The sequence below is a fragment of the Acipenser ruthenus genome, chromosome 12 (genome assembly GCF_902713425.1).
Source record: "Acipenser ruthenus chromosome 12, fAciRut3.2 maternal haplotype, whole genome shotgun sequence".
Lineage (NCBI taxonomy): Eukaryota > Metazoa > Chordata > Actinopteri > Acipenseriformes > Acipenseridae > Acipenser > Acipenser ruthenus.
In genome coordinates, this window is record NC_081200.1 from 16,894,873 (window position 1) to 16,917,596 (window position 22,724).

The window sequence follows — 22,724 nt, forward strand, 5'->3', positions numbered from 1 at the left end:
TTTCTGGTTTTAAAATCGCCCAACCATTAATGAGTTTCCTCTTTACTGCCTGTCTCTGATTCCCATCCATTTCTTTCTTTCTTGTTTTTTTAAAACATATTCTATTCTATATTCATCTTATATGTGCTTGAAACCACACAACAGAGAAGGGCTAAATAGGGCTGGGCGTAGTGGACATAGTGTCCCTTTAAGAGGAAATATCAAACTCTATTTTCCACTTTGGGTGAAGCAGGATGGCAGAACATATATTAAATCTAACTCTAAATATGTTCAGCAAAGCATGGAGGGGAGAGCAATGCACCTACAAATACTTTTAAAATTAAGAAAATCTATCAGAAAAAAATCAACATTAATAATGGGACTGTGAAATCATATTGAAATGAATTAAGAGGGGCATTGCATTTGTTACAAAACAAATGTTTCTGCATAGTCCCCTTTAACAGGCTTGCCTCCTATTATCATTAAAACTTGTGTTTAGTTTTCTAGACTTCATTTTCACTTTGACTAGAGCCCTATATTATGATACCACCTGACCCCACATAAAGTTTTGGTGTTTCTGATCCCATCTCCTGCCATTCATCAGCTGCACCCCTCAACTGGGCAGCCCCTTTGGATTGTGAATAGCATAGTGCCATGTCACAATAGACCCTTGGACTGTCGTCCCGCTCTACTGATACACATGCTAAATTTGTTTAGGGGGAGCATGGCAAGCTACACAATGACATCCACAAAGTCATGACAGAAAAGGATTGTCTTTTTCTCAGGGGTGTCAGTTGTGCTGCTGAATGGCGACATGGGACGGCATAGATGTCTTGTCAAGGCAATGAAATGACATTGTCATATGTATTGTTTTTCCAGATCGCGTCTGGGTCTCCTTTTCGTGTTAGTGATAGGGTACTTTTTTATTTGAGTTCTCAAAGACACATCTGCTGGCCTGTGCGTATGACAATTTGTCAGTTGAGCTTGTCTGTATATGATAACCCCTATCCCGTTAGACTATATTTGTATATAAGTCCTTGATTATTTATAGTTTTAAACAAATGTAGGGTTTTTGCAAGGGAGCATATTTGAGGGTGCTCACACCAAACTCAAAATATCTGGTGAATTTGTATTTGTTTATTATTCCAGAGGGTGGGAGTTCAAGAAAGACAAAGAACAGAGTGGGCCTAGTCAAATTTCCATGTCACCCTTCAAAATATGAATTTGTTTACATGGTTAATTTACTTTCAGGGCCTGGTTGTGGCCTCCTTGTTGCCTTGGCAACTTAGCCTCCAGGCAGTGACTGGGTAAGTGCTTAATGGCTCCTCCACCTGCCACAAGCCAACTGTCACCAAACAATAGTCCATCTGCATAAACACATTGTGTGCCCACCCCTTTCATCCCCAGACTGCTTTTAAACCCCCTTCAAATCATCCAGGCTCCCAAAACTCAGTGTGCCTGTCTGCCAGCCTGTCCTGGAGGACATTAAAGAAACACTTTTGGGAGCTGTGAGGATTATTGGCTGGAACTGAACTCCGATCCCGAGGTATTTTTTTTGTTTGTTGTTTTTTACTGGTCAAAATGAAATTTTTCTTGAAAAAAGATTAAATGAAAATAGTATGCTGAATCAAAAATTGTGTATAGCTATATTATATAGATATAAAAAGGTGAAATAGATTTTATAAAATATTTATTTTTTCTTTCATGACACTTTTTTTTGCATTTACTGGTACAGTAATTTATTTTTAAATCTTTATTTTAATTTTCCTAATACAACATGCATTCTTACTTGATAGCACTGTAAAATTTAGATTAGCTTTTTCTAACATTGTTTTTAAATATTAATCCAAAACAGCTACGTTTTATTTTTAACATTTTATATTAATTTGCAATTGTTTTCTAAGACTAAAACTAGAAGCAAAATAACCTCACCAGTCTCAGTTATGTTAGTAGTTTGCATACTGTATGAAAAATAAATATGTATGAAATAGGCTGACAGTGTATTGATTACATTATAGAAACATCAGGATATATTTTTTTACAAAATATATTTTTTACAAGATATATTTTGTATAATGTGAAATAATGTATAATGTGATATCTTGTAACAATTGTTATGCCCTGGATAAGGGCGTCTGCTAAGAAATAAATAGTAATAATAATAATAATAATAATAATAATAATAATAATAATAATAATAATAATAATATGTATAATGTTTAGAATATATTGAGAATACATGATGGACTCAGATAGCAGATCTTTCAACACATGAAGGAAGGCCAAACAATTACCAAGTGAGACTCCCAGAAACATAACCACTTCCACAACTTGGTGGCCAAACTGTTTTAGACATTTTACTCACCAGAATTATTTTTCATTTTGACAACAATCTGTGCACTGACATTGAGTCCCAATAACACACAAACAGACAAGGCTGTCATTGCAAGCCCAACTGATTTGAGTAACAACAGAGTTACATTCCTCCACAATTAGCTTGTTTCTTTGTGTGAAAAACAACTGTGTTTCTCTGTATAGTGAGCTCAGATACTTTGCTTTGTTACCAGTTGTAGTCCTGATTTAATATTTATGAGATGCCGTTATAAACAGTCACTGTTTAGATCAGTGGAATAAACCCAAATAGCTGAAGGTTCTATTGAAGCAAAATCCTGAAAACATCTCCTGAAAATCATCATATCCACACCTTTCCATTTCAAACTCACTACTGTGTAAGTTACTGACATTTACATCACATACTGAAACTACAAATGAAGTCTCCGGAAGTCAAAATAGTATTAGATTATTTCATGTTAGATTTCAAAATATATATATATTTTATTTTTGTCACTTTTTTGTGAAGTATATGGAAAACTACAGTGATATGTAATTCAATGTTAACACAACAGGTTTCATTCGACTTTATGAAGCAAAAAGATAATTCTATTGGGAAATGCAAAACATTTGGCCATAGCTGTATGAACTGCACTTTGCTATTGTGATTCCCAGGTATACAAAAGAAATGGAAATTTCACTGATTTCCAGTCCAACATTTGGAGATTTGACAGCCTGTTCTTTGTCTGTTAACCTAGGAAAGACCTGTCATCTGTCCAAACCAGGATCCAGTTAGCAATGGTGCCATCCGAGGAGATGGAGTGCGGGGTGTGCTACCTGCCCTACTCCCGCTGCGGCCGCGAGCCTCGTCTGCTGCACTGTGGCCACACGTTCTGCATGGCGTGCCTCGGCTGTGTGGCGCGGGAGAGGGGGGGCATGCTCACACTCAGCTGCCCGCTGTGTCGGCAGACAACCAGTGTGGGGCGAGGGCTCAGACTGCAGGAGGCGTTATGGGTGGACACCGCGGCGTGGAGCCGGATACCAGAGAGCGAGGAGGAGGAGGAGGAGGGGCAGGAAGAGGAGCAGATCAAAGTGCTCACTCAGGGGCAGCCTGAATGGTAAACCCAGTTGTTTTTTGGGGTTTTTTTGCATTTATTTCCGTAACATTATTTGCTTTTCAAAATCAGGAGTCAGATTATGAAATATAATAGTTTTAATTTGAACGGTGCAATTAGTAGACTGTCACTTTTCTAGTTCACTTTTTGGCGTTACCCCTTCTTCAAACTATACAGTAATCCGTCGCATATCCACCTGCCGTGGGACCATAAGGGTGGATATGTAAAAAGGCGGATAAATGAATCCTGTTTTAAATACCATTATACACAGCTGTAACAATTATTATTGTAGCGACTCGGACAACTGGGGGCTCAGAAGACCCGCTGCTGTGGTTGTTATGTGTTGTACGCGTTGTGTGTATTGTTAAACTGGTATGCATGTGAGTGTGTATGCGCAGCCGGGAGTGAATGGGGTGAAGATTGCAAGGCTCCGTGTGTGAATGGTGGAAGAGGAGCCGCTAAAAAAGTGTGTGACAGTTTTTTGAGTGAGAAACAGTACCTGTCTACAGTTTGAGACTGGAAGCCACCTACAGTTGTTTGTGGCTAATAAATAAAAGACACTCACCTTGTCAGGGACTTTATTGCTGGCGCTGCAAAGGGACGGCGATACATTATATTCACACAATTATTGTTTTGAGATTCAGCTTTTATAAGGGAACTCCCCTAAATCCCTTGTTTAGAAGGATGCAGGGTATTAATGCTGAGTGACAGGCAGGAGAGCGCGACGGAGGTTGAAGTTGATACGCCCCCCGCAGGAGAACAGGATTTATTTACATATCAAGTCAACACACTGAACAGCTCACGTGACACTTCCAGCAATGGTTGCGCACGCAGCACATACAACACAGTGTAATTATAAACTAACATTGCTGAAGCGATTGATCATGGCGGGTAAACGGGTAGGGCGGATATGTGACGGGCGGTTATGTGACAGGCAGATACGCAACGGATTACTGTATTAGAATATCGCTGGCCCATCATCATCATGCTCAGTACAAGCAACTGCACAATTTCAACCTATAAGTCGATGGAGCACCAGGGATAGGAGTTAGGATCAGGGAAGCCATGTTCATTCTGATTCCATCTCATGCTGACAGAGTTTTAGATAGAATGTCTACTGAACACTTTTTACAATTAAGAAACTGGAAATCTATCAATTGTTTAGATTAGGGCTGGTATATGCTATGACAGAAGGAACTTGTTGAAAGGGGCCAGAGAAACATGCCAATAACATTGTTCATTGTGATCAATGTTACTCTTCCTACCATGACCACGATGAAGATGTGATACAAACGTGGGAAGACCATTTTTAAAACTTCACTAGATCATGATTTCTAAATACTGAAAACATCATAATAAATATGATATCATTTTGCTTCATCATTTTCAATCCTGACCTCACCATGATTATCAACACAGAAAGGAGGGCAGCCAGTTCATATGCACTCTGGGATTGGGGTTTGGTGTAATCGTGGTTTATCATTATGTAACACAATTTGCATACATCTCCCTGGCAGAAGTCCATAGAAGATAATCATTTACATGTTATTACATATTGGACGTAACAATATAATTGCTGTTTTTTGAGCGGTTTGTTCTTAGATATCAGTATATCTCAGGACAGTGAACAGTCTCTGGAAAAATAAATAAAAAAAATTAATAAATCAGGACATCTTATCACTCTCATTCTCTGTCTTTCTCTTTGCAGCTCAGCCCCACTTTGCTTGAGGCGAAAGCTCAAGATCCCGTCTTTCCTGAAGAAACTCAATTTCCTGAGGTACAGGAGGAGCACCGAAGAAAGATGTAACATGTAAGTGTGATCTTTCTTTTAATCAAAATTGTGAACTGCATGGAAGTGTGATCTTTCTTTTAATCAACATTGTGAACTGCATGGAAGTGTGATCTTTCTTCAGATCAATTGGCTGTTCACCTTCAGTGAGAGTTTCTATTGAGGGTTTAATGTTAATACACTCCCTTAACCTTAGGAAGTTTGCAATCAGTCCTCAGCGCTTCATGGATATACAAAATTTAACTATAGACAAAAGTGGACTTTAAGCATGAAATCAAAACACAAAGGTCTAAAAGATGGGAATTTTGCCTCAGATCCGCCCCTTTTTTTCGGCTTCTCTCGCTCCTATCGGTCTCACTCGGCCATTGAATAGTTTTCTCGGCTTTTTCCGGAGAAAAAACTACTACAGACCTGTGCTTTACATGTTTTTGATGATGTCGGACAGGGTCCGACATCGGACTGGAAAGGGAAAATTGTAATGTCGGACCTGGTCCGACATGGGACCACAAAGGGTTAAACAATATCATCTTCTAATCTTTATCAAGTCATAATGCTGAATAACATACCGATGACTGAATATGTTTAAAGATTGTAGGCAAAATTCACATATTATAGACTCTCATCCTTTTATTGTTTAGACAAGAAAACCACAATGAGAAGTTTTGGGTTAAAGTGTAAATATATACAGCATTATTATTTGTTACTATATGCCAATATACAACACGTTACGAATATATGTTGGAATTATATGGGGGAGAAGCTTACAGTCTTGTGAAATATTTTATTTTCTCAAAAGAAAATGAGAATGCATTTTCTAATGCACTCATGTGGTGAACTCATGGCTGCCATCTCTCTCTTTCCACAGTGAAATGAGAGCCTGGCGCAGGAGGTCCAGTGAAACATGAGAAGGATTTCCTGTACCCCTGTCCTCACATAGAGAGATGAGAACAGGGGGACAAGGGAACAGGGGGAAACCAGACAGGCCTGCTGGCAAACAGCTGCACAGCCAGGCAAGGTACCACTGCTCCGGAAAACGAGTTGAAGTCACCCCAGTTCAGATGCTGCCCCTGTGCATACCTGATTACCACAGTCATGAGACCTCTCATTACACTACAAACACAGTTATACAGGGCGATTCATAATTCACTCGAGGGTACGTGGAGGATGATATGCAAAGAAAAAATGCCTACAATAGACCCTCTGTGACATGTTCCCCAGAGGCTTGCTCAATAATGTCAACATGTATGTAGAATTGAAAACAATGGAAAACAATGTTGCAAGAATTCTGAATCACCCTGTATATAAATGGGATAACAGCTAGTAACAAGATGGACTAAAAACTGACTGCTAACTTGTCTAAGACCTCCTCACAAGAAACTGGAAACAGAAGAAGAGTAAGAATTGTGCATTCCTTTAAAAGATTACACTGATAAATTAAAAAGCACATTCAATATCAAATAATAGCAATACTCCACATCAAGAGACACAATTGCATAGCAGTTTTAATGACAAAACAGGTCTATAAAAATCATACATTTCCCTAGCAGGTAATATTTCTTAACAAAAAAACAGTTCATTAATTTATGATTCATTCAAAATTTCAGAAATCCATACCATTAAGACCTGACACAGTCAAAGTGTTTCAGATCCCTCTCCTGTTAAAGTAATCAGTAACTTGGAGTGACAGCTGGCTTTCTGTGAATTACACTCAGCTACTCTCACCCCTTCCAGGGATTATCAGATTTCAGCGTGATATTTAATTGTCAACATATTTTATTTATTATTTGCTTTGTACACTTCTAACAGTTTTTTTTGTATTTGATTTTTAATAAACATGTATTTAATGAAAACCCTTCAGCTTTGAATTAGACATTTATTGTGCATTTAAAAGTTGTTTGCAGAGTTCTCATTAACGAGGCGACCTTCCTCGGAAGGTCCTGCTAAGATTGTAAGACAGGGCTAAGCAGATTCTGTTTACACAAGATTTTCAAGGACAAGCTAATAGAAATTAAAAGGTGTTCAGTAAACCAGTGGATTTAAATATTGAGTGCAAACTCCTCCCCCAGCCCTCCTCTCCTCCCATGCGTCAGTGATAGCACTGACCAAATGATTTATAAGAACTGAAACAATCACTGAAAATAATTCTATAACACATTTCAATTAAAGGGTTCTACAAATCAAGAACAAGCACTTGATTTTTCCTATGCAGCCACTTCCCTACTATTTAAACATAGTGTAATTATCTGCACATTGTTTTGGTCTGTATAGTTTGCTCACTACTTACAATCAGTGGTTTATCATGTGTCAAAGTCCCAATAATCCTCTACAGCCATTGTCTTCCGTTATTGATAAGTCAATTGCAACCTCAAGCATGTCATTTCTAGTTGCAGTGTCACATATAGAATGTCTGACTCTCTCTCCTTTTATATATCCTGTGATTGACTGTATTCAACTCCCATGAGTTTTCTCCCTTTTTGATAAACAGGGATTAGGTGTCCTAAATCACATGGAAACAGTGATTCATGAAAGTTTTCATCCAGTAATATGGACTTGCACCTGAACTCTATATAGTTTCAAGTTTAAACATTTTCCCAGTGTTAAATGTTTCAAATGTTTCCAAAACGTAATCGTTGTCAAAGATATGCATGTCAAATATAGATGTGTTTGTAAAGTAAGGAGTGTTCAGTGCAAGTTATGTATTCAAAATGTATTAAGGTTATGAATTCAATAATTATTTATCATATGCATCATAAAAAAGTAACAGCACTGGAGGGTTTCTCATGGCTTTTTTTGATTGGCTACAAAAAATGCCAATATGTAAATGTTTACTAGTGTCTCAGAGCGGCTCACTTGGTAACAGCCCAGCTGTGGTGTGCAGGGTGAGTCAGGGGAGCTCAGGTTTGCATCCTGGCTGTGCAAAGTCGCCGGTCTTTGCTGAGGATTCCAGAGGGAGCATCGCATTGGCTTTAAAGCTTGCGCGGATTTAGAAGGCCAAACCGTCAGAGACTGTTCCTCCCCATCATGCTACAGCGGACCCTACTGGCCAGGCGTCTAATGGGCTCAGGCAAGTTCCTCTGTGTAAAAGATTAAATTGGCTTGGTCATGGGATTGGAGGACGCCCACTGAACCTTCAGTTCTCCTGGGCTGTGTGGGGAACTGCTGCATTGAGGGAACATAATTGGTGGTAAAATAATCCTAGGCTAAAGCTCAAATGTTTAGGAAATTGAACAGAATCTAACACCCCTGCAACAAAGTGCATCCCGCTGTCCAGTGTCTTGTTCAGAGCAGTTACTGGAAATATCCTTGGCTCTCAGAGAGGGGACGGGAGATGTTCTGAAAGGCCCATTGCAGGATCCCATCAATGGAGCTCTGCAAGGAGACGGGACAGGGAGACAGCATTACCTTTCACTGCATTTTATCTGGAGTCAACAACTGCAATTCTTTAAAAGACTTTCAATCTGAGACTATTATTGGGAGTCAGTTTATCTTAGTTACAAATAATTATTCATCATTAAATGGTATATCACACATGAATCTGTAATCTAAGTAGGAAAAGTCTTTCTGATTCACATACCAGGTCTAGATGAAGGTTTCTTTGTAAACCCTTTAACAGCGGGATATTTACACAACTGGCTCGCCTTCAGGTTGAAAGTGGAAACTGGCGGTTTATTTATATCTATCAAGAATATACCTTAATCAAGTGAAGATGATTTAAAAAGAAATGGTATGGTAGGTTTTAAAAATCAACACTTTTCATGCCTCATCACTTATCCATTTTAGGAGCGACACAGATATCCATGTAAGAATATAACAGCATGCCATTATAACTTATGTCGAGTAAATCTTTGTTAATACATTTCTAGAATTAATCACATTTTGTGCTGAAATACTCAAACATAGCAGGTAAAATACATTCACCGTGAAATATAAAAGAAAAGCATATACTTTTGTAAATGATTAAAGTAAATAAAAGTACTAGTTTTTGAATCACAACCCATTCTCCCTGCCACTTTTCCTAAACTACCATATGCATTTAGCATGCTGTAGTGCAATTGCTTTGTGACCGAGGACAGGAAAGCATGATTTACCTCTCCCAGCAGGGTGTCAAATTCATCCTTATTCAAGATTTGCTCCGAGAGAGAGGTACTCTGCTCAGCTGTGTTCCCAGCAAACGCCACCTGAAAAGGTCATTTATCAGAGCTTGTATTATGTGTGTACAGCTATGGCCAAAAGTTTTGCATCGCCTAGAATTTGTTTTTAAAAAACTATATGAACATAATTTAGATTTTTTTCTTTTTAATATCACAAAATAAAGTTAGTATGGTCTGCTAATGAGGTACTTTGTCAGTTGATTTCTGTTGTACAAAATATGTTCTTTTACAGTCTCATTTGTGTTTGTCTGGACTGATTGACTCAATCGTGTAAAAAACAATCCTTCCTGAGTTTGCATGTTCGATTTAATCATTGGAGTGTAACTTTCCTTTTAGACTCCATCAATCCTTTGAAAACAAGTTATCACAGTGCCGACTCATCCAGAACTATTAAAGTATTTCTCGCTAACAAAACAGTTCCATAAAACTATCATGTACATCCATTATTAAAAACAGGGAGTGCAAGTGCAAACAGATAATCCACCAATAAGGCATAGAAATTGAGAGCTTACACAGGCTTTTTTGTCAAAGATGAGAATCATGATGCACATCAGTGGCGTAGCGCCCGGGCCCTGAGCCCAAAGGGGCCCTTCTGACAGGGCCCAATAATAATAATAATAATAATAGTAATAATAATAAACACAATTAGAAGTCTTAACAATGAACATATATTTGTCAGCTGTAACTGTAGCAAAGGTGTAAACTAACAATGAATGACGACACAGTGTTGCCACGCAAAAGAATTTCCATGCATCATTTCCTTTGACAAAAATATAACAAAGTGTATCAATGTGAACTAGCATGTAATAATTTTTAAAGGTTGCCACTGTACTTACATTCGTTAGGGTTGGTAACAGTGGGGAAGTGGGGGTGTTCTGACAATCTGAATTACCCTCTCAGGATGAGCTACCTGGTAGTTCAGATTGTCAGACTAGTCTGAAAAACTGCACTACCCCTCAGAATGAGCTACCCTGATTGAAGTATAGCAGAAGTTCATTCAAAGGCTGTAAACTATACCCTGAGAAGCTTGCAGTCTATAGTGTCTATGCATTTTTTTAACAAAATGTGCTTTTTTTAAGGATTTTTAATACTATAAATCAGGTGATGCTTTGCGATGCGTCTGTGAGTTAAAGACCGTGGAGGATTTGGCGAATGCTTATAATCAAGACATTTCTTCATCTTTGCTAGGACAGCTGTTATCATTGAGATCATGCATGAGAGCAGAGACTTCCAAGCTTGATACTGTGCACGATCTTGCAAAGCTTGCTTTGATTGATAACCAAGTCGTAACGTCTACATTTCCTGACGTATGCAACTTGCTTCTTATTCCTGACAATTCCAGTTACTGTGGCATCTGCAGAAAATTACCCTAGGACTTCAATGTCACAGGCGCGATTGTCTGCACTCGCTACAATTTCAATTGAAGCAGAAAAGGCAAAGAAACCGGACACATAAATAATTATAGATCGTTTTGCAGAAGAGAAAGCAAGGAAACATCAATTATAATATAGACGGGTTTTAATGTTTTTGTTTTAATGTTTAATATTTTTGACAATTTGATACAAATTGTACCAATAAAGTTTTTCAATATTTTGGAAAATAATTATTGATTTCATATTCATATGGATTACTGAGTGAGTGTACTGTGTACACGGGAGGGGTAATATGCAAAAAACACTATCATATAATAATAGATGTATCCCCTCAACTCAACACCACATGACCAGCATGACAGTAAACATCAACACAATGAAGCGTTCTTACCTTTGTATACCGGTACGTTAGTGATCAGCAGATGTGTCAGCAGCACGAAGAGCACAGCGTGTGGTTTTCACTAACTCTACTGTGCAGAATAAATTAATTTTTTTCTATGTGCAAATATCAGGACTTTCTTCCTAAGCATCGGGACGCGGGACATTTGCTAGGAAATCGGGACTGAAAAAAATTATGTACTGTAGGTACTTTTAGTTACATAAAAAAGGACTACGGCTAATGCATAACATGGAAATCATATAGCGACACAATACTACGAGACGAACCGTACATGAACACGCTTTTCATATCATCTTGTTAGAAAATAGCATTAGAGGAGGGAGGGAGTGGGTGCGCTAGCTGGATCGTCAAAGAATATTTTAAGGCTGTAGCTTGACCAAACTGAAAAAAATGTCTCTGTAAAATGTAAACTGTGTCTGAGAAGTAACTATTTTTAACTTTAACTAGTTATGTTTTTTCAAAGTAATAACTAGATAATATTGTGGTGTGCATGGGGGTAGGCAGAAGCAGGGCTGGTAGGTGACGTAATCACACACAAAGACATAAGCCCGTATACGCTCTTTGCAAAGGAGCCGGCTCCTTTGTACAGCGGTATCGGCGCTATACTGTGTGAGAGGTCCCGGGTTCACGCCCGCTTGCCTGCATGTGGATTGCCTCACCCTGTGTGATGTGCCTGCCTGCGTTAACCGAGATAGCTACAATATTTTGTTTAAGTAACTGGTAACTGTTAACTGGTAAATGATATTAATTAATAAATGAGTCACTTGTATTTCTTAAACCATTAAACATATACACTCCCAGAAGCACAGGTATTTACACTGTTCTTACATATCACGATGGATTCCCAACAATGCTTGGACTAAACGGCACCATATTTTAAAATACGCGCTGTTTTCCCAATGCGTTGGGACAGAAATCTGTTATATTACTTTGTTTCCAAAATTTCAAAAGAGCATACTGAAGTTGTAGACATCGTAGTTAACACACAGTTTTAAAAAATGCACTTTTAAGGCACTATATCATTTAACCAGCTACATAGCTACAACCCCTAAAGAGTCAATGATTGTGAGTGTGGTTTGGAAGCAGCTGGCCCTCTGTTTTGCAGCAGGCGGTTATTAATTACCAGAACAAATCACTTTCTTTATTCACCCCCAGCTGTGCAAGGCTTGCTTGGACAGATACAGTTCGCCGCACAACACAGATGTCAGGTTAAAACATTTTTAGAATGTAAAACAGTCAGGTCCCAAATAAAGTAGCAGTGAATGGACCCTGGTGAACTAAAAAAAATAAAATAGCAGATGAATTATAGGGTTATAATTTGGGTTTTTAATCTGTTAAAGTTTGATTAATCAAATCAGAGTTAAATTAAATATAATAATGTAAACACGAAATACACAGAGAGTGATGAGGTTATGGAATGGCTTATAAAGACACGTTTTTTTCATTCTCAATTGTTGGGTGACTTTAAGAATTGACTTGACTAAGTGTTGGGGTCAACCTGCTACTAGGAACCGAACCAGCCCTGATGGGCCGAATGGCATCCTCTTCCTCGTATATCTTTTTAAACACAAAAAAATAGCGTCTGCATGAAATACCTCAAAATCAGATTTAAAATGATGAATGCATTTACTTGAACAACTGTGTTTATCCTTATTTTAATGTAAACATTTATGTATTTTAGTGAATGATTCATATAATAAAGAATATCATATTCCCTTGCATGGTATAGACAGGCAGATAAGAGAAGAGACAGATAGACATACCTGGGCCCCCACAGCAGTGGTGGACAGCTGTCTGCTGTCTGTCTCTGAACCATTCCACCAGTTCCGACTGCAGGACTTGCACCTCAGTTTCTCGATGCTGAGACAGAGAGGGAGAGGAGCACAGTTAGTGTCTGGAGCCTGCAGCCTGAAGAGTAAGCATTACTGCTGTACAGGGAGTACAAACCTAGCTCTGTCTGCAGTGCTGGTGGAAGGGAAGTAGCAGCGGGAGTGGAAGTGCTGGAGGCACTGAGAGCAGCGACTGAGCTCTCCTCCCTGTCTGCACACCCCACACCTCTCCCCAGGACCCCCAAACTCAGGGGCGCTCCACTGCTGTGAGGGACAAAGACAGCCAAGTTGTAATGTAGTTTTGTGTTATCATCATGCTTTTCTTATTTGTCATGAGAACGGATTAGCATGTAGGTGTGATCTTTGGTATACCAGTTAGGATTACAATCGTTGCTCTTTTGTAAAAGAATAGGACCCCAAATTCTGAACTATTGTATCATTCAACAAGATGTTTTTAAAGTGTTATATCTTTATCTGTCATATTACAAAGGAGCAGCAAGAGTGTCTTTATGCCAAGCACCAGCGCCATCTACTGAACTGGCAAAACAGTTGAGGTCTTCTCTATGTTACACATATCTATGGATGTCAACGAAATCTGTAGAGCAACTTCTGAACTCAGGACAAAGCACTTTAACACAGTACTTGAGTAATTACAATAAGAACCGCTTGTAAAAAGTGACAGTAGTAAAACTATGAAAATGTAATTGTAGCAGCTCACTGTTTATAATCACAGGTATAAATGCAGAAACATACTATACAACTTTTTTTTTTCAAAGAAATGGGGCCACTAAACATTGTTGAAAATACAAGAATAATGATAGCATGACAAATAAATGCATAACTGAAGTGTAATTGCTCAATTACATGGTATAATTACAATTACAAAGGTGTGAAAAGGTTAAACTACAATTCCACAATTCCAATTGTAACTGACCCCAGTCTCTCTTCCCGTGGCTGCTGTGTGGAAAGCTCCAATCAGTTACCTGGGCAGCTGCCCCTGTGGTCTGGCTGCTCTTGGTTGCTGTAACACTGGACAGGGAGGTGGAGGTGAGAGAGGAGAAGAAGGAGATATCCACAGTAGAGCTGGCACTCTCTGTCACTCCAGCACCCCTCGGATCAGACAGGGGGTTCTGACAAAACAGAGACTGCTGTCACAACCAGAGGCAAATTGGGAACTCCAATAAGTGGAGGAGCTGATACTTAAAGGGGTTCAACATAATGAAGTAATTCCATAAATCATAATTAATGCACTTCCATGTAGGCCTCACACATGCAGCTTTGAAAGAAACTTGTGTTACAGTAAATACAGTAATCCAATTAATATAATTGTGACCCCTTTATATCACTTGACACCTTGACCAATCAGGCTGAAAACGCAATTAATCATCATCAAACTGGCAATATTTGACACTAACAGAGCTGTTCTCATATCACTTACAATGTTATTCATGAGGTTAAAACCTCTTTCACACTCTGCAGTGCTACATGGAAAAGTCTGCACACAGAGCAAAAGTGGTTTCAAGCCCTCAGGTTCACTGTTGGGGTTTTCTAGATAGTCTTGCATTCCATGAATGGCTTCTTGTTCTGTACTCAAACTGAAGCGTTGGCACAGTCTTCTCACTTGTTCCTCACCATGGCAAACACTTGGAGTTGATGGCCATCTACTTGAAACCAAGATGCTGAGATCTGCCAAGATGTCATCTCTGTATGAAAGGCGCTTTTCCATAGTGTTAATGAGACTCTGAAGAAGCTGCCCAACAATAATACATTTCAGCTTTGGATTTGGCTTCAGAGTAATTGATGCTAGCCACCCAGCGTTCATCTAAGATTTGTCCAATGCGTAAGATTTGGTATCCTATTTCTGCTGTTGCTTCATTGAACTCACATTCATTTTTGTTTGACTGGCTGTAAATATTAAAGAGCTTTTCCATAAAGGCTTTGAAATGGTTGAAACTGTTGACCTCATCAATAGCATCTGCCACTGCTAATTCAAGTCTATGGTTCATACAATGCCAAGTAAGAAGTTTTGTGTATTTTGAACACAATCTTGTCGCTACACCAATAAAAAAATAAACATTTAATTTGCTTTTGTTAACTTTTAGATAATTACTATGAAAGATCTATGTGACGCTATGTGTTTTTTTCTTCTCATTTTTACCACAGGAAACAGGGTAGGTAGGTTATTTTAGTTTAGTGAAATAAATGAACATGTGTATTTATTAGAAAACCATTAGAAATGTTGTTGCCTAGTAATTATGCAATAATAATAATAATTTAGCACATTTTAAATTCTTAATGCACGTGAAGGGACAGTGAATTGTGTAAAATCACAGTACTATTAACGTGTACTCACCAAGCTTTTTTTTTTTTTTTTGCAGTCCAACCAGGGGTACTTCTTGAACTCTTCCCATTTTTTTTAGTCCAAATTCCCTGCCAATTTGTATCTGTTGTCTCTGTTGTCTGATGATCGCTTTCAACTTGAACTACCGGTATGTCAGACTCAACACGGTCTTCGGCTGAAGACCGCGAGACTTTATTTTTGGTATTTATTGCAAAAAACGAATCAATGGTTCCCTGACACTTCATTTTAAAGTGAAAATAAAAAAATATATATATAACTTGCAGTTGTAATTGTTTTAGTGCAGCGTACTCAGACTAGCCAACCAGAGCCCTCTTCCCGCAGCCACCCCTCTACGTTTCTTCGCACTGCGTTCACGTGAACAGTCAACAGTGTGCTTCACGTGACTTTCGGGGGCTAGGACGGCCCTCTGTAGGTCCAGTGTGCTGGTTTGTCTGTGCCTATCATCGACAAGACACAGCTCTCCACATCGAGTCTCATGTACAGCAACATTATAGATGCTTATACATTTCCTCTTATATGATAAGTGGGCGAACGCTATATCGCCCAAATTAGAAGTAGGTAAACGCCATTTACCTGAGTATACCCTCGACTACACCACTGTGAAAACGTAAAATGTGCGTAAAAAGCCCTGTCACGCATAGAATGTTTATACTGATTTTCCTTAACTGATACTTGCCGCAGCACTATTAAATATTCTATGCAAGACATGAATTTTTTTTTTTTTTTAAATATCTCAATGAATAATTTAACAATGGGGCCCGTATCTACTGCATAATCTCTTGTCTAGTGTAAAGCATAACGTGGTAAAAAATAGGATAGAAAACGGAGATAGCACAAACTGATATCAATAAAGACCTACCTGGCCTGGAGTAAAGGTCCTGTCTGTGGCCAGTGGGGTCTCGACTCTCTTCACGCTGCAGGACTGGCAGCGCCACGTCCCACTGAAACAACAACATCAAATGGGTAGGACAGAGATTTTCATAGTCCATACAGCAGGCTAGTCTAATAAGCAAATATTGGGGCACCAGCAGTACTGAAACAACTAGGTCAGTCAGACATGCCAGAAAACAATATTCCCTTTCCTTTAAGATGTAGCACCCAGTATTAAAACCCTTTTGAACTATTTAAGAAGGTTGTTATGATTTTGTCAGTGGTTTGTCAAACTGTTGTCTTTCTTCACAAAGTTGTCGATCACCTCATTGTAAAAGCTCTCCTTTGATTTAAAATAATCAAACATCATGTAATCAAAGAAACTACAAAATTATACCGGAAGCAATAATAGCAGCACAGTAGTTTATGTTAGATTTAGAATGTAAAATTTTTCAATTCTTTTCAGTTTTAGTTAAGTACATGAAAAACTACACAGCGCTATGTAACTCAGTTTGTTAATGTAAAATTATTCAGCATGTTTCATTCAAATTTATGAAGCAAAATTAGTTAATTCTATCGGGTGATGCAAAACGTTTGGCCATAGCTGTAGAAATCAGAAAATGTTTCAAAGGTGCAAGTCAAACCTTACACCTCACATGAAAACTCTTCTAGTATCTACTTGACAGAAAATAGCATCAGAGGGAAGGAGTGGGTTCAATAGCTGGATCTTCAAAGAATATTTCGAGCAGCAGCCTGACCAAACAAAAAAAAAATATCTCTGTAAACCGTAAACTTTGCCTGAGAAGTGACCATTTGTAACTGTAACTGTAGCTAGTTACATTTATTACAAATAAATCAATTACTGTACCTAGTTGCAGTTTTCTTCAAGTAACTTGCAACTGTAACAGATGAGTTATGAAGTAACTTCCCCAACACTTTAGATAATCCAGTACTGCCTTCCAGTAAACCCCTATTTGTTGAGCATTTTCCAACCCAGGATTATAGCACTGGACTGTAATAATGAGTGTTCCCTGAGTACCCCCTACCCACCTGGGGATGACTGTGAGCGGAGGCACCAGACAGTACAGGTGGAAGGCTTTGGGACAGCCGTCACAGCAGATGAGCTCCCCCCCGTCCTTACACACAGCACATTCATCATCGTTCTTCAGGACCTGCAACACCAAACACAGGGGCTGGCATCTCAGCAATGATACTTAGAACTTTACTTGCAATGTCTGCACTGCCGTACAGGATAACCGAAGATAGCTGTGATTCTGCTGGCAGAGTATTGAATAAATTAACCCCTTTGTTTCTTTTTGAAGTCATGCATGGATTCTATCCATAGAAAGAATATGAAGTAAATAAGGTTTGCATTGTGGATGATATTGGGGAGAGAACTACTGGGCTTCAAAACCCAATTCTGCTAAGCAGCAAAAACCTGAGAAAACAGGAGACAGCAGATAGCCTCGTTCCCTGAAGTCACTGTGAATAAAGGAGCTCATTCCATCTGGGCAAAAGCTTATACATCACTTAGCAAGAATCCCTCCCAGGCTATTTTTGTTTTAGATGTTGTTTAGATAATATTTAAGGTGCATAAAGTTCATGTCTTTACATTTTTGCTTTACTTCCATGAGCTACAAAGGATCTTGCAGGTGACATATTGTACACAGCATCTTACTGGTGAAGGCATTTGCAGGAACAAGTCTGTTTAGGTAAGAGAATGATAAAGTGTCTACACAACTTCAAACAAGGAGAAAGTCTGTGTCTACTGCAACTACTTTTTGTGAATGTAACAAAATGGAAATCCACATGATCAGGATTAAATAAGAGGGCACACAAAGATGTACTGTTAAATGATGATCAAACAGACACCAAGGACTTATATATAAGGGATAATGGCATTGCTGAGGCGTGTTATGAGTTAATAATGGAACTACTGAGTTAACAGAAGGTTGAGGGAATTATTTGAACAAGGGAATTATTATTGAAAGTTATTTATTAATTTACCTTTGTTTGTCTGAAATAATGATTGTAGTCCACTGAAAGAGTTCTTTTTTGAGAGCAGGGCTCGAAGCAGAGGTTTTAGAGCAGGTTTTATTAATTAGTGTCATCTCTCAGCCATGCTGTTCCGTTATTGAGCAATAACAGAATGGCTGACCTCCAGAGAAAACAATGAGAGAGCAGTGTCCAAGTATAATTTAATATCAATTTGGACATAATTGTCAGGCACTGGAGCTTTTAAATGAGCTTTTCAATTGTCAAAGTTTTATCAGTGATGAACAATTTAATAAAGTATATCATGTGAGTAAATCTGATTTCCTGGTGACTTCAAATACAACATTCAGAGTAGGCATGTTTAGCTGCTTTCCTTGTAGATTTACCTCAGTTGTCCTGGCAGATGGCACCCCCTTTTGGCGAATATGCGTCTTTGCAGTCTTGGTCTGTTTCCTACCAGTCAAGTCCTCAAACTTGCTTGGGGAGTAAAACTCGCTGCCAACTTTAATGCACTTCTTGGAGCTCCCTTTAGGAGCAAAGCCTGGTTAGTGGCAACTACTGAAACAAGTACACTGAAGGTTCAATAACCTGTTATCTGGAACTGAACTTCAACTAGAACTAAACTGTAACACATGTTATATTAAAGATTGTTTGGTCCAGGCACTTAGGATTCCCAAAAAATGATTGGAGCATCAGAACCTAGAACCATCAGAATGATGGCAAACACCACAAAACAGTAAGGGAAATATAGAAAAGAAATGAAAATGTGAAGTTAGTTATGAAGTTTAGTTGTATGTCCCTGTACTGTACCTGTGCTGTTCCAGACAGACTGACAAACAGTCAGACAGACAGACAGGCAGGCAGACAGACAGACAGAGGGCTGCAGTCTCCAATGTTGCCAGCCCCACGCTGCTCTGCTGTTATCTGGTACAATAGGGAGGAAACAGCCTGACTGTGAGGCGGCTCGCTGCTCACCTGACTCAAAGACCTGTTTAATGAGGATGCCCTCGACGGCCCCGCGGGTCCCGGGCAGCTCGCTGGATGACAGGGTGACAGCTCTCTGCACGGAGGTGGAGGTGGAGGTGGCAACAGCCTGGATCCCTGCAGAGGAGAGTCTGTACTCAGTAACCCAGCGGTGGCCAAAGTCGGGCTTCCACTCTTGGTCTTTGTTTCTGACCCTGTTCTAAATTATTTAATTGAACCAATTAAATGTCCATCCAGACCCTGAAGTAGTTAATGATCTCATTTTACCTGTTAACCCTGGAGTGGAATGGCCCTCCAGGGCCGTGACTGGACACCCCTGTAGTAAGTCATCAGAAGCACTGTGGCTGTGTGGCAGGGTAAGGTGGAACCTGTCATATTGTTACTATTTTTTCTTGCAGTTTAGCTGGGATGGGGTCCAAATTCCCTCTTGCTGGATGTAAATTGGTTCCTGGCTCCCTCCATTGTAGGCATTTGAAAATGTGGCTGGAATGGAGGAAACTGTGGGGCTTGATTGGTGGGCTAGTCAATCAACCAAGTGTTCAATTTGATTTAAATGGTGAGGATTAAAGGCAAGAGGGGGTGGGTTATAAGAACAGAGTCAATGAGAAGCATGCATTTCATTTTAAATATGATATCTGGTACTACTCTAGGTTTAAGAAATTGTTGTTTGCAAGCCATGCTTTAGACTGTATTGCACCTGGAGGGTAAAATGATCCCCACCCCTTAACTAGCTTCTTTCCTGTCAATATCCTGCTTCTCATGTTGACTGACTTGCTTTCAACCAGTAATATGCTTTGACCCAGAAGACATGAGTGTGGTGAAATCACAAAGGAAGTAAAGCAGTAACAGATTTCCTGGAAGTCAAGGCAAACAAACTGGAAACGTTCTTTAACCTAGTGTAGCACCTCATACATGTCTGCTATAACATATGTTTCTATGTAGCCAATGGAAGTGCAATATACAATATAATAGAGTTAACAGAGAGAAAAGATGGAGAGTGCCTGAGACAGCTGGGGCCGACTGATCTTCCTCACTCACCATTTCCTACTGGCATTCGAGGGACCTCAGGGCCATCAGCTTTCCTTATAGATTTTGCCTTCACCAGGGTTCCTGTAAAATTATAACAAAGACTTACTTAACTCATGGTAGCTGCTGTGCTTATTATTATTATATTATTATACTGATGCTTGTAACACTTTTGTAGTTGCTGCATTTCTTTCAGCAGCATAATAACTGTTTAGAGTAAAAGAGAGGCCTGAGCTATAACAGTCATCAAATGTTTTCGGAATATGCATAATATATCAACAAAGATACAGATAATGTATGTGATAGATCTCTCCTAATAGTACAAATAACTATTTTTGTTTTTACATCCCTTTTCAGTGCAAAATCATGAAGCTCACTGTTTTAATATGCCTTGCAGGAAAGGGGGTACTGTAACATGCAGTGTTGTGTGATATGGATCCTGACCCTCTTTTGCATTGTGGCTGCATTGCTGCATTAAAGACCCCATGACACTTTCACAACCACTCAGTTTCAAATCATCACACTACCAAAGAGATATTAGGCCCTGGAGAGAGTCCAAAGAAAAGTCACCAGGGCTTAAAGGACTGAGCTACAAAGAGGCTATGGAATGGGCTACCTAGTTTTGTTTTAAGCTTTAAGACCCAACTTGACAAAGTTCTCAGATCAATCAGCCACTAGGAACCAGATGAACTAAGATGGGCTGAATAGTCTCTTCTAGTTTGTAGATTTTCTCATGTTCTTAAGTTTGTCTGTTATTAATTATCAACACTTAAGCGCCCTTTAGTTCATGCAAACTTCTGTTATCTTCGTTAGAGTTCAGATTTTGTTTTGTTTATAAATCATGACACATAATATTCTTAATATTTCAATAAGACCATGACAGCTACAAAGGATTGTGACTATCAAAAGCTTCAATCAACACTACCTATACCTTTATTAGTTACAGAAATAGCATAAAGATGTTACTTTAACATTATTTATATTCCAAAGACACCAGTAAGACTAAAGGAGGGTCCAGGTTATGGCTGAGCAGGATTCATACTTTAATACTTTTCATGACCCCTCCCTCAAAATACAGACCTGGACTGGTGGTGCTCTTGGATTGGCTGCTGGGCAGGGCTGGTTCCGCCTCCTCCGGGTGTCTCCTCTTGGCTGCGGGGGCTCGAGGCGGCTGGGGGGGTTTGGAGCTACTCTGGGTCTTCCGGCTTCGCTTCAGGCTGCTCATGCTCAAATCTGTCACAGAAACACCAGGAGTGACACAGTACACTTATCTCAATGTTACAGTTAAGAGGGAACTGAAGCCCAGTGGGGGAAATTGTTCAACTAGGGTCAGATTAAAAGAAATAATACATTTAAGTTGATCATAAAATGTCTGATGTTAGATGTTAGAATCATAACAGAATTTTGAAGACAAGACACCAATGAAGGCACTAGCTGAAACATTTTTCTACTTGAACTATTGGGATGAAATGTACTAAGAAAGTTATTGAAAGTATCATAATGTGGTGGTGTCTGTCTGTCCAACTATCATGAAACTTGCTATGGACATTCTGTATATAGAGGCTGGTTGTCTATTTGCATATGTCTAGAAAACCATGTATCCAACAAGCATGCCAGTGACATTAATAACCCTGCCATTGGAGAGCATTTTTGGTGATGTAATGTCATTTTTGTTGTTGTTTTATTATTATTATTATTTTCTTTCATTTAAATAGGTCATTTTAGGTGCTTTGGGGTGCTTTAATTAGATAATTTTCAGTACACTGGAAACTCTCTGTGTATCCACAAGCATTTTGTGATGGGACACCTGTCCACTAGGAACTGAGCTGAGAGCCCTAGACACCCTCTCCAGTCCAGTTAACCAAGCCCAGGCTCAATAACCAGGTCCCTTGGGCTGCACTACCTTTGGGGAAGCTGGCTTGGATGCTCTGCAGTTTGGGGTATCGCTCTAGGTTGTACTCCTTAAACAAGGTCCTCCAGAAGTCCTGGATGGTGGGGAATTCTTTTCCCAGCAGCCATGTTAGCACTGAGTAGACGGCTTTGTGGATCCCCTCTCGCTTCTTATAATCCAGAGTCTCCTAGAAAGCATGGCAGATAGACAGGAAATAGCTAGCAGCGTATTTATCAGGATAATAAAAAGTGCCCGAGTCACAGCAACGGTATCCCAGCCTGCAAGTGTAACTGAGGAGTCATGGCCATCTTCACTAACAGTCTATTTGTGATTCAAAGTGAGGAGGATACACTCTATGAAGCTTCTTTTTACAGAAGCAAAACCTTCCATTAAAGATTGGTGAATCATGTGGCAATGTTAATGATATTTCATATTAGCTTGAACATATTTCCAAGAATATATCAGGCTATTATCAAAGGAATATTTCAACAAATTTATTGTTTGTATTGCAATGATGATATTTCTGACAGATTGCATTTAAATCAGTGGCCTCTTTAAATGTTTGAATATTTGTGGAGACAATAGCCTGTTGTAAAGTACATTCCTCTTGAAAGATCATAAAAGCATTT

At 39.2% G+C, this 22,724-nt stretch overlaps 2 protein-coding genes across 2 annotated transcripts in view; one reads left to right on the forward strand and one right to left on the reverse strand.

Annotated features, from left to right (window-relative positions):
- Window positions 1-1,392: 1,392 nt before the first annotated feature.
- LOC117416536 (RING finger protein 227-like) lies at window positions 1,393-7,064 on the forward strand. The gene is made up of 4 exons (XM_034027672.3): window positions 1,393-1,525; window positions 3,069-3,428; window positions 5,134-5,235; window positions 6,080-7,064. Exons 2-4 carry the CDS (start codon window positions 3,109-3,111, stop codon window positions 6,117-6,119), a joined length of 462 nt encoding a protein of 153 aa, XP_033883563.2. The 5' UTR covers window positions 1,393-1,525; window positions 3,069-3,108; the 3' UTR covers window positions 6,120-7,064.
- A 118-nt stretch (window positions 7,065-7,182) lies between these two features.
- The window catches only part of aire (autoimmune regulator), an 18,105-nt gene continuing 2,563 nt past the window's right edge, over window positions 7,183-22,724 (reverse strand). Inside the window, exons 3-14 of the mRNA XM_059034214.1 lie at window positions 22,108-22,282; window positions 21,285-21,437; window positions 20,217-20,288; window positions 19,170-19,295; window positions 18,581-18,720; window positions 17,250-17,371; window positions 16,189-16,270; window positions 13,951-14,097; window positions 13,086-13,231; window positions 12,902-12,998; window positions 9,303-9,392; window positions 7,183-8,583 (exon numbers count right to left, since the gene is read on the reverse strand). Of these exons, the coding sequence (XP_058890197.1) occupies window positions 8,503-8,583; window positions 9,303-9,392; window positions 12,902-12,998; window positions 13,086-13,231; window positions 13,951-14,097; window positions 16,189-16,270; window positions 17,250-17,371; window positions 18,581-18,720; window positions 19,170-19,295; window positions 20,217-20,288; window positions 21,285-21,437; window positions 22,108-22,282 (1,431 nt within the window). The 3' untranslated portion in view covers window positions 7,183-8,502. The remainder of the gene's footprint in view (window positions 8,584-9,302; window positions 9,393-12,901; window positions 12,999-13,085; window positions 13,232-13,950; window positions 14,098-16,188; window positions 16,271-17,249; window positions 17,372-18,580; window positions 18,721-19,169; window positions 19,296-20,216; window positions 20,289-21,284; window positions 21,438-22,107; window positions 22,283-22,724) is intronic.

Bases quoted from the DNA above. Each gene is read 5' to 3' on its own strand.
- LOC117416536 (XM_034027672.3), top strand. From the start codon at position 3,109: ATGGTGCCATCCGAGGAGATGGAGTGCGGGGTGTGCTACCTGCCCTAC. The intron at 3,429-5,133 runs GTAAACCCAGTT...TTCTCTTTGCAG, and splicing joins ACTCAGGGGCAGCCTGAATG to CTCAGCCCCACTTTGCTTGA. The intron at 5,236-6,079 runs GTAAGTGTGATC...CTCTTTCCACAG, and splicing joins ACCGAAGAAAGATGTAACAT to TGAAATGAGAGCCTGGCGCA.